Source organism: Pantherophis guttatus, chromosome 2, assembly GCF_059756535.1.
Source record: "Pantherophis guttatus breed Tessera chromosome 2, ASM5975653v1, whole genome shotgun sequence".
Taxonomy (NCBI): Eukaryota; Metazoa; Chordata; class Lepidosauria; order Squamata; family Colubridae; genus Pantherophis; species Pantherophis guttatus.
Window position 1 is genome coordinate 253,687,395 of NC_142064.1, and position 12,498 is coordinate 253,699,892.

The window sequence follows — 12,498 nt, forward strand, 5'->3', positions numbered from 1 at the left end:
ATTCCCAATTTGGTAATCCAAACCCTCCTCTGGTTCTTGCATCTTGTAACATTTTAAAGTTAATTCTTGCTTTTTCCTCCTGTCAGATATATTTCACAACCGCTGTGATTCACTTAACAACTGTGGCAAGAAAGGTTGTAAAATGGGGCAAAACTCACGTAACAAATGTCTCACTTAGCAACAAATTTTGTGCTCAATAGTGCTCAGAAGTCAAGGACTACCAATAGTTGTTATGATAAAAATAATCCTGGCCTACCTTGTTGGGCTGACATGGAAGGAACAGACTGGTGGAGCACGGGAACTGTTGAAGAGTCTGCAGACACCAATAGGCCAATATTCTACATACTATGAGGAGTATACCATTTATTCATGGGAACTAGTAGGCAATTATCAACCTTGGGCCAAATGTGAGCTTGGACCATCACCTCAATAAGAATCCAAACGGGAATATATCAATTTAGCAAGAATGGATAAATTGTACATAGAGGGATTGTGAGCTTCTGGAAAGATGTCTGCGTCCTAGATTTTAAATATTGGTTCTCTGAAATTGGTCAGCTCGATGTAGGAGATAACCAGGTGAAACCTGAAAGGGGTGGGGTGGGGTCAAATACATAATCAGTTTGGAGGTGCTGTGCTCCCAGAAAATACTAAATCTAGGACCCCCATGAATTCTGTTGACTTTTATCTCATGCCAATTTGCCTCGACCATTAGTTGATCAGATTCAGCTGTAATAGGTAGCATGTAATAATCTTGTGATACAGTAGTTTGAACTCAATTCCTGTTTCTGGTTACTTGTACCTGACATTAAGTTATCATTTGATTTAGCTTTGTTCTGCTGGAGTGATAAGGTGGTTCCATATGGCCTAGATTAACTCAGCATTTGAATTATAATGATATATATTTAAGACTTTATAATGAAAAAAAAAATAGGGACGCAGTGGTTCAGTGGCTAAGATGCTGATCTTGTCGGTTCAAAGGTCAGCAGTTCAGCGGTTTGAATTCCTAGTGCACATAACGGGGTGAGCTCCCACTACTTCTCCCAGCTTCTGCCAACCTAGCAGTTTGAAAGCAGGTAAAAAATGCAAGTAGAAAAATAGGGACCACCTTTGGTGGGAAGGTAACAGTGTTCTGTGCATTTTTGGTGTTTAGTCATGCCGGCCACATGACCATGGAGATGTCTTCGGACAGCACTGGCTCTTCAGCTTTGAAATGCCCCTTAGAGTCGGGACTAGCACATATGTGTGAGGGGAACCTTTACCTTTACCTTAATGAGGCAAGGTGCTCATTTATTATGGGGATCTTGACACAATGCTTCTCTTGCCTTTTATATTGTCCAACATTGAAGAAGCCAACCAAACCCCTCTGGGAAAGTTTGGATCTCCACGGCTTTGTGGAGTTTCACCTTAAGCACAATTTTTAGATACTGGGACATCAAACCCTTCCATGGAGCACTAACCTTCTCCATCCAGGGAAACCAAAGATCCAAATTCTATGATCTTATTTTGATTCAAGATGATTCCCTTGAATCGGTTTGGTCAGAAATGTTTGACGTCCACGATTCCAACTACAGATTGTCGAGGAAGACATGGAAAAGGGGCCTTGTGAGAAGAAACACGGCAGGCTTCCTCCCAGGTTGGCCGGAGAAAGGAATGTCCCCAGAAAGCCCCAACATCTACCATGCAGTCTATGTTGTGGCACATGCCCTCCAGAATATCTTCACATCCTTATCTAGCCATGTTGTCATTCCAAGAGAAGACAAGGTGGATCTTCCAAACCTTCTACAACCACGGCAGGTCAGGGTGAATTCAACTTAAATGACAGCTGAAGTAAATCTTACATGTTGGGTGGTTTTCTTTTCCAGAATCTTTTTATTTCATTTCAGCTCTAGGAATGTCTTCTGCTGTTTCTTTCCAGCATTTGATTTGGTCCAGGGGTGGGTTCTACTTACCTTTACTACTGGTTCGCAACAGGATCGCTCGCTTCAGCAAGGCATTTGCTAAATTCCTCTTTTAGTGCTTTTTAATATTACTCCTTGGCAGTGGTGGGTTGCTCCCGGTTCGCACCAGTTTGCAAGAACCAGTAGTAAAAATTTGTAGTAGTTCGGAGAACCAGTAATAACATTGGCTGGCCACACCCCTGAACCGGTCCCCGGTCGCCGCTCGCTTACCCTGCCCACCTCATCAGAGGCTTTTTTTTTTTTAACTTTTAAAAGCATTTTTTCTATAACCTCTTCGGCCAAAAAAATGCTTTTAAAAGTTTTTTTAAAAAGCCTCTGATGATTGCGCAGCTCAGCAGGGATCGTGAGAGGCTTTAAAAGCATTTTTTCTACAACCTCTTCAGCTGAGTGTAAAACTCCTGTATAGAATTCATTGGTTATAAGTTGAAAGCCATCAGCCCAGATGGTTTTAAAACAGATGAGGCAAATTCTATGAACATGATAGTCAAACAGAACGATTGTATTGTCTAGGGTTTAAGATGTTGAAGGAGGAGCAGGGAAACCCAGGTTCTAGTCCCCTCTCAATCATGGAAGTTCCTTGGAGAACTTTAAGCCATTCATTCTCCCTCAGGCCAAACTACCTCACAGGATTGTTGTGGCAGGAGGAGAGAGCAATAAGTAGGTCACTTTGGGCTTCTCTTACAAAAGGCACAATAACAGTGACCTAAATTATAAAATGGGTGTATCTTTCTCTTTCTGCCTTGCCTTTTGCTTCCCTTCTTTCCTCAGCTATTTGCAAAGCTTCTTCAGACAGCCATTTTGCTTTCTTGTCTTTCTTTTTCTTTGGGATGGTTGTAGTTGCTACTTCTTGTACAATGTTGCGAACCTCCGTCCATAGTTCTTCAGGCACTCCTGTCTATCAGACCTAATTCTTTAAATCTATTTGTCACTTCTACTGTATATTCATCAGGGATACGATTTAGTTCATATCTGAGTGGCCTAGTGCTTTTCCCTACTCTCTTTAATTTAAGCTTACATTTTGCAAAGAGAAGCTCATGATCTGAGCCACAGTCAGCTCCTGGTCTTGTTTTTACTGACTGTATAGAGCTTCTCCATCTTTGGCTGCGGAGCACATAGTCAATCTGATTTCTGTGTTGACCGTCTGGTGATGTCCATGTGTAGAGTCATCTCTTGGATTATTGGAAAAGAGTGTTTGCTATGACCATCGTATTCTCTTGACAAAATTCTATCAGCCTGTGCCCTGCTTCATTTTGTACTCCAAGGCCAAACTTGCCTGTTATTTTTTGGCTTCCTACTTTAACATTCCAATCCCCCATGATGATAAGGACATCATTTTTTGGTGTTAATTCTATAAGGTACTGTAAAGCTTCCTAGAACTGGTCAATTTCATCCTCTTCAGCACCAGTGGTTGGGGCATAGACTTGGACTACTGTGATATTGAATGGTTTGCCTTGGATTTGAACTGAGATCATTCTGTCATTTTGGGAATTGTATCTCGGTATTACTTTTCCTACTCTTTTATTGATTATGAAGGCTACTCCATTTCTTCTGAGGGATTCTTGCCCGCAGTAATATACCTGATGGTCATCTGAATTAAATTCACCCATTTCTGTCCGTTTTAGTTTGCTGATTCCTAAGATGTCGATGTTCAGTCATGTCATCTCTTGTTTGACCACGTCCAGCTTGCCTTGATTCATGGATCTTACATTCCAGGTCCCTATGGAGAAAAAATCTTTACAGCATCAGACTTTCCTTTCACCACCAAATGCATCCACAGCCAAGTGTCCTTTTGGCTTTGGCCCAGTCGCTTCATTCTTTCTGGAGCTACTAATATTAGCCATCTGCTCTCCCCCAGTAGCATATTGGACACCTTCCAACCTGAGGGGCTCATCTTCTGGCATCATATCTTTTTTCCTTTTGGTACTGTGCATGGGGTTTTCATGGCAAAGATACTGGAGTGGGTTGCCATTTCCTTCTCCAGTGGATCACATTTTGTCAGAACTCTCTGCGCTACACAAGCCCCTTCGCCATGACAAGGCAGTAATGCATGACAGGGAAGAGTTGTGGAAAATACTTGCAACTAAGCTTACAGAAACAGGTTGAGAAGTAAAGAACAGAAATGGCTACCTCCATGTCTGAATCCAGCTAAAAACACCTCTCAGCTAACTATCCTATGGGCAACTTCAAGCACCAATTCACTACTGATGATTGTAACTAAGGAATAAGCTGGTCTCCTATCCCACTTGGGCAAAAATTATTTACTAACTTGGAAGCTGGTTTAGTAAAACCAGTTACACAATTGTATCAGACTGGCTGTTTGAAGAACCTCAAAGCACTATCACTTCCTCTTGCGAAGACTATAAATCTTGCTACTACCAAAAAATTAAATAGTTCTAAAAGAAGAGACCATCCCTTGCCAGCCATTGAAGGAGAGAAAGGTAATATACTTATTTTTCTTTATTTCACTCTGCATATTGGCACTAAGGTTTTCTAAGGGAAGTTAAGAAAAAGGTGAAAGTGAATCCAGTCCCTATTGTTCTTGGAGGGTGGGTTATTACATTTGTTAAATGTCATTTCTGTTTAACAGAGAACACTTTCCTTGATTATCTACATGTCCTTTGCTTAGTTTAAGTTCTTTCTGTATATCTAGCAATTATTAAAGGGTGGGAGGGAGAGAGAGAGAGAGTTTGGTCTAGTGGTTAAGGCACCAGACTAGGAATCAGAAACCATGAATTCTAGTTCTGCCTTAGCCATAAAAACCAGCTGGGGGATTTTGGGCTGGTCATTTTCTCTCAGTCTAACTCACCACACAGAGTTGTTGTTGTAGGGAAAATAGGAGGAGGAAGGAGTATTACATACGTTCGTCCCCTTGAGTTGTTTATAAAAATAATAATGGCAGGATATTAAATAAATGTATAAATTACATCCAGAAGCTAGAGACTAAAATAGAGAGGTTGGCTTCCTGACAGGATAAACAACTGAGCTTTTAAAAATGGCAATAAATCTCATTTCGTACAATGGGACAAAATTCTGGAAAGATAAAAACCATTTTTAAAGTTTACAGAGGTACAGAATATCAGAGTTGGAAGGGACCTTGGAGATCTTCTAATCCACTTCTTGCTTAAGCAGAAGATCCTATATACAATGACAGACAAATGGCTGTTCAATCTCTTCCCACAACTTCTGGAGGCAAGCTGTTCCACTAATTAAATTGTTCTCACTGACAGGAAATTTCTCCTTAATTCTAGGTTGGATCTCTCTTTAATAAGCTTCCATCCGTTATCTGTCCTCAGGGGCTTTGGAGAATAAGCCAATCCCCTCTTCTCTTGACAGCCCCTCAGGAATAGAATAGAATAGAATAGAATAGAATAGAATAGAATAGAATAGAATAGAATAGAATAGAATAGAATAGAATAGGAGACAGAAGGGATCTTGGAGGTTTTCTAGTCCAGCCCTGTGCTCAAACAGGACAATCTATAAAGTGGGTTTATACAGTATTGGAATAATCTCATATTGGTTGTAACTTTTTCCAGGTCCACCGACTCGTCCTACTGTTGCAATGCCTTGTCTGCTATGCCCGTCTCTCTTGTGCTGCCTCCTCCTCCTCCTTCCCTTTCCATTAGGCTCCAGTTCTGCGTCTAATGGGGACACAGAGGTCATAACCAGCAGTGGCCCTATTAAGGGCAAGCAGGTCCTGGCTGGCCTTGGATCTGTGACAGCCTATCTAGGCATTCCTTACGCTGAGCCTCCCCTGGGGAAGTTGCGTTTCCAGAAACCTCTTCCACATCCACCATGGAAGCAAACATTGGAAGCCACCAGTTTTGGCAATTCCTGTTCTCAATATATTTTGCAGGATGTCCCTGAAGCAGATATATGGTCTCCTAAAACACCACTGTCAGAAGATTGCCTTTCCCTCAACATCTGGGTGCCACACCCACAACCTTCTTCACCAGTCCCTGTTTTGGTCTGGATACACGGAGGGGGATATTTATTGGGGACGTCTTCTGTGGACGTGTTCAACGGGGCACCTTTGGCTGCTGCTGAGAACGTCATTGTGGTCACCATCAATTATCGCTTGGGAGCCCTGGGCTTTCTGTACTTGCCACCAGCTGCTCCGGGGAACCTTGGCTTATGGGACCAACAGCTGGCCCTGAAGTGGGTAAAAGAGAATGCAGCTGCCTTTGGGGGAGATCCTTCTCGGGTGACCCTTTTTGGCCACAGTGCTGGAGGATCTTCTGTGAATCTCCAACTTCTCGCACCAAAAAGCCAGGACTTTTTTGCCCAAGCAGTGATCCAGAGCGGAACAGCCAATGCCTTCTGGGCTTGGAGGTCTCCTGAGGAAGCCAAACAAAAATCACTGGAATTTGTTCATCTGCTAGGTTGCTCCGAGGACAATAATATCAGCATAGTGCATTGCCTGCAATCAAAAAATGTTTCTGAACTTATTCGGCATGAAATAGCTCTATTATTCAAAGGTGGCTTCGTTTTGAATATTCCCTTCAGGCCAACCACAGATGGGGAGTTTTTGCTTGGTGATCCAGAAAAGCTCATGGAGGAGGGGCAATTTCAGGCCAAACCTGTCCTCATAGGTGAAACCTCTGATGAAGCAGCCTCATTTTTCCCCTATGTTTTCCCTAACACCACCCACAATCTCATCAATCAGGAGCAGCTTCTGAAAGGGATAAGAATGTTGGTGCCAAATGCAACTGAAGATTTTATTCGGACTATTGCACTGAAGTACAGTGAAGGAAATCATGGTCCAGCACAATACCGCTCTGCTCTGTCCCACTTCTATACAGATCGGATATTTGCATGCCCAATGAGGGAAGCTGCAGGAAATATCAGGAAAAGTGGGAGTCCTGTATATGCCTATTTATTCACACATCGCCCTTCATGGTCAGTTTGGCCTGAATGGACTGGGGCACCTCACGGTGCTGATGTTCCTTTTGTTTTTGGAACCCTTGAATCAACGCTGCCTTTCAATCAAACATACACAGAGGCTGAAGCCAGACTGAGCCATAAGATGATGCACTACTGGGCAGAGTTTGCCAGAACTGGGTAAGTGGTTCAATTATTTCAAAAATTTGTATTTTAAATCCAAAGAAAGCCTTTCCATTCAACAAATGCACTTTATATCTAAAGCAATGAAGCCATAAAGTAATGCATGCTATTCCTTTGCGTATGTTTACAGGTTGTGTTAATACAAGTAGTTCATACGACCACAGTTGGGACTAGAATTTCTGTTGCTAAGCAAGACAGTTGTTAAGTAAATCATACCCAATTTTAAAACCTTTCTTACCACAGTAATTAAGCAAATTACTGCAATTTTTAAGTACAATATATGATTATGTGAATCCAGTTTCCTTCACTGACTTTGCTTGTTGAAAATCAGCTGGGAAGGTTGCAAATGGCGATCATGTGACCCTGGGACATTGCAACCATTGGAAATACATGCCAGTTGCCAAGCAGCCAAATTTTGGTCACGTGACCGTAAGGATGCTGGAATAGTTGTAAGTGCAAGGACCAGTTGTAAGTCACTTTTTTCAGTTCCACTGTAGCCTTGAATGGACGTTAAGTGAATAGTTGTAAATCAAGGACTACCTGTACTGGAAACAGCCCTGAAATTTTTAAGGATTCTTAACATTGTCACTTATAGATAATTGTTCTTTTATGAGTTCAGTGGTATCGCACATATTCCCGGGTACATTATTTCTCCAAGTGGAATAAAGGAGGCGAAAGGGAGATAAGAAACAGAGCATTACTCTACCATTAAGAGAACAAGCAAAGGCTTACAAGGCAGTAAGTAGTGAAGGGGAAACTCACAGGATGGAGGGTGCCCAGGGTGTGAGGAATGGGGGGATGGATTGAGATCCAAGAGTCTATGAGGAGCTGACCTGGGTTTGGATCAGCAAGGAGGAGACACAAGAGATTTCAGCAAGCCAAACTCCACCCCTCCCTCAAAGTCCCCTTTGGGAGTTCCCCTTGGTTGTAGTTTCTCAAGTCAAAACCAGTCTCTTTGGAAAAGAGCTACATCAGAGTTGGAAGGGACCTTGGAGGTCTTCTAGTCCAACCTCCTGCTCAAGCAGGAGACCCTATTCCACTCTGGAAAAGTGGCTGTCCAATCTCTTCTTAAAAACCTCCAGCTATGAAGCACTCATAGCTTTTGAAGGCAAAGCTGTTCCTCTGATCAATTGTTCTGTCAGGAAATTTCTCCTTATTTCTAGGTTGTTTCTCCCCTTGATTAGTTTCCATCAATGTCCTTTTCTTCCTCCTTAGGAATCCCACTGGGTCAGCAGCCAGGAAGGATGAGTGGCCACTCTATAATCCCACAGAGCAGAATTTCTTTCTTCTTAATACTGAGCCATTCCAGGAAAGGGTGATAGAGCACTGTGATTTTTTAAAGAGCCTTTTTTCAAAGGCTGAAGAGACACGTAAGTTCAGCTATTAGTTCTGCCTTTGGAAGGGAGTAGTGGTTGATGAAAAAGATATTTTTAAAAATCATTTATATATCAAATATAGAGATTGCCCATCTCACTCATAGAGCAATCTCTAAAAATTGATTTTATTGCCACTCTTTGCTGAAACATATTCATTTGAATACAATTTTGTAATGCTAGTGATAAATTTTGTAGAGCTAACATATTTCATGACGTCCCAAGAGTTGGGTCTCTAGTAATGTCCTCTAAGTAAGCCTTAGTTGCTCACATAAATATAACAACAACAAAAACAATAACGAATCCCAAAACATCTGGATCACCTCTTGACCACGATCATCATTGACAAAATCCCTTTCAGTCAATTGCAAAAGGCAGCTTTATTTGGAATAGCTTACATCCTGCAATGATAACTTTAATACCATCAAAAAATATCTGCCCATCCCAACTTTTTGGGAAGGACAGAGTAGGTGGACAAAAAAGTCAAATCCAGTCTAAACATCTGGCTGTCCATGTGACGAACAATAATGTTTTGATATATATTTAATAAATATATATTATTCTGTGAATCATGGAATCCTCAGAATCCTACTTCTAGATTCAGATTCTTTAGTGATAAGATGTACACCTTATCTTGATATTTCATTTTTCTTTGTTCTGCAGAGCAGTCAGAAAGTGATTCTGTTTCATCGGACTAGGAAGAAGACAGCAGGTAGGAATCCAGTGCTTGGTTGTAGTAATGGCTGACAATTGGGATCAAGATGGATGATTTCAGAAGGGGAATAGACTTCTTCCTAAATAGTAATTTCACATCAGCATTTCAAACCATTTTTAAGTAGCACTTTTGTGGCTCAGCTTCATTGTATGAAACGGAAGCTCTCCAAGCTGATGCCAATGGCCTTTGTGGAAGAGGAACCTGGAGAAACCTCTCGATCTCAGCATAAACAAATAGAGATCTTGGGCATAGGGAAGGAAGCAATGAGCCACCAAGAGTAACTTACAGAGAAGATTACGCAGTGCTGAGAAAGAGAAAGCATGAGAATGAAATTCAGCCTGTGGGGGAAATTAGTTTTCATATGAATGAGACTATTTAATAGATAAAGGAGACATTGGGAATGTCTCCTTGTAGTCCTGTGATAAATGTTATCAGAACATTCCCATAGGCACCCCTGAATCTCAAGATGCAAATATTTCTTCTAACGAAGACCATTGTCCTCTCTAGGTAACAGAAGGGCAGGAAGTAACTTGAGATCAGTTAGGTTATTAATTACCAATGTGTATGCATGCATATAAATCCCCCTCCATTTTGAAATGTATAAATATGAGTGAATCTGTCAGGTCTGCCATCGTAATGACTTCAGCCTACTTCGCTTCACTGGCATCTTGTGATAAAATGCAGTGAGGGGGAGGGAGAATGGGGATGCAGGGAAGGGGGATGACAGGATGACAGAAACCAGAGGTGTCAATCTGGAACAGGCCGGCTGATCCAATAACAGGAGCATGAGAATGGAATGGGAAACTCCACCAAAGAAGCACCAAACCTTAACGCTGTTACCAAAACTCCTAATATTATTGGACTCTTAAAACTGGTCAAAATGGGAGGACCTGGGAGAAGGGGAAAAGGCAGGCTTTGCAGAGGAATACTCAAATCCACTTTTCTTGCGCTGTAACCACTTGACTTTAGTAAAAGTATACCTTTTGCTACAAATGGATTCGAGGGGCTTTCTTTCCTACACATCCAAGCTGGGACAAGCCTGACAGCATTCAGCAATTTCTCCAGTGCACACAAACAAAAACAGTAAATACTGCAGCGAACCTTGATTACCTGCTTTGGGTCCAGCATTTTGATTCCACAAACCCCTCCATGTTTAGTATAAGGGGAATACAGAGCACCTTAGGTGGACCTTTAAGGTTAAGATTACGGCACAAGGCTAGACATCAGGAGACTGTGAGTTCCAATCCTACCTTAGCCATGAAAGTCAGAAAGGTAGAATTCGAACTCACAGTCTGGTAACGTTAGCCCTGGTGTCGTAATCTCAAAAACCATATACTAAATACTATTTATACTAAATAGGCTGACTTTAGACTAGACACTCTCCCTCTCCCAACTCAACTCACAGGGTTTTCTTGTTGGGAAAATAGGAGAAGGAAGGAGGGTGGGTTATGTTCTCCACCTTGGGTTATTTGTAAAAAATAATAAAGGCGAAATACATATAATAAACCAAAATAAATAAAATTATCTTACTACAGAGAAGATCATCCTGGAATCTCTGCTTTGCCTCTGGCCTAGAACTGGCCTACTATGAAGGGCTGCCACTTAGGTTGAACCTCTTTGAAAATGGCATCCATATCTCAAAGGCATCATTTGAAAACCTAGCTACCATTTTGTTGGCTTTAGAATAACGGTTGTGTGTTTATTTCTCTCAGGAATCAATCAAGACTTCTCTTTAAAGCCTGGGCAAATGATGACAAGCTTCACCAGAGAACCTTCCAGAAGCATCCATTGTCCTTTCAGGGACTGACTGGTGGGACCTTGGAAGACAAATAAGGAGACAACTAAAACTCACATCACTTTTGCTGTTAAATTAATAAATTTCTTGGAGTAACTTGTTATATCTTGATTTGAGAGAGGCTTTTAATCAATTCTGCTCCCTCAAAAAAGAACCTAGTAATAAGTACTGTTTGACTTCTTAGGATAAAAATCATTTTATTTTCACAATGAAGGGAAATAGTAATAAGGATATGATAAATAATAGTAGAATATAATATACTGGAATACTATAATTAGTAGAAACTTGTTATTCTGTAAACATTTGTTCTTTTCCTATAACACATATATGCTACATTATGCCTGTTGCAATATTTTCAGGATCAGACTCAATAAGATTAGCAAGAGTTAAAGGTTTAACTATATATTCTTTTATTTACAATAGGCATTCTATATTCACTGAATATTCACAGATAGAAGCAAGAGAAAAGGTGTAGGTAGCTCCTTATATATACAATGGGTGGAGCTATATGTGGGAGTGGTGAATTATGAATACATTAAGAAGTGAAGAATAAGTTAACCCCTGATACCCTGTTTGTACACTATTTACACATTAGAGAATAAGGCATTTACATCTGACAAATCCCCCTCTAAATGCCGATTCGTTATACAACACCAGTTACACTCAGATTCAGGACAATACAAAACATACAACTTAGAGGTTAAATATTTGTGCTGCTTAGAAGGTAAAGGCTTTGTCAATATATCAGCTAATTGTTCTGAAGTGTCGCAATGTACTGCTTTAATAAATCCATCCTGAGATAATTGTCTCACATGTTTAAATTTTATATCTATATGTCTGGACCTTTGTCCAATGGCATCAGATCTAGATATTTCAATGGCTGCTTTATTGTCTTCATGCATAACAAAAGGCAAAGCAGGTTTTTTCCAAACATCTGAAATTAAATCATTAAACCATACAAGGTTATTTGCGGCTTTGGATAAACAAACATATTCCGCTTCTGTCGTTGAAGTGGCCACTAGTTCTTGTTTACCAGTGTACCAGTAAACTGGACAGTCATTTAAGAGAAATACATAACCAGATGTACTTTTTCTGCATGAGATGTCTCCAGCCCAGTCTGCATCTGCATAACACGTAAGCTTTGGTTCTTTATTATCATTAGGTTCTAATATTAAACAAAAGTCTAGTGTACTTTTTAGATATCTTAAAATTCTTTTAACAGCTTCCCAGTGATACATTGTTGGTTTGCTGACATGCCTGGATAATAAATTGAGTGGTAAAGCGATATCTGGTCTAGTCCAATTAGATATATAAAGGAGTGAACCTATGATTGATCTATAAAATGTGTTGTCCTTGAATTCGGGAGAAGATTCATCAGTATTTCTTAGAAAGTCAGTTTGCATAGGAGTATCACAAGGTTTGGCATTGTTTAAATTGCATTTATTTAAAAGTTCTATGATCTTATCTCTCTGGGTAAGTTTGAATCCCCTTTTAGTCTTATTAATTTGGACACCAAGGTATTTGTTTACCTTGCCTAAAGATTTCAACGAGAAATGCTCATTTAGTTTAGTTACAAAAGTTTCTCTTCTCTCTTTA

The 12,498-nt window shown here is 40.6% G+C and overlaps 1 protein-coding gene across 1 annotated transcript; it reads left to right on the plus strand.

The window, feature by feature from the left end:
* The first annotated feature begins 4,314 nt into the window (after positions 1 to 4,314).
* Positions 4,315 to 11,705, plus strand: LOC117668066 (cholinesterase-like). The gene is made up of 5 exons (XM_060691096.2): positions 4,315 to 4,396; positions 5,492 to 7,016; positions 8,235 to 8,389; positions 9,056 to 9,104; positions 10,820 to 11,705. The coding sequence occupies exons 2-4, from the start codon at positions 5,518 to 5,520 to the stop codon at positions 9,088 to 9,090; spliced, it is 1,689 nt and encodes a 562-aa protein (XP_060547079.2). The 5' UTR covers positions 4,315 to 4,396; positions 5,492 to 5,517; the 3' UTR covers positions 9,091 to 9,104; positions 10,820 to 11,705.
* The last annotated feature ends 793 nt before the right edge of the window (positions 11,706 to 12,498 follow it).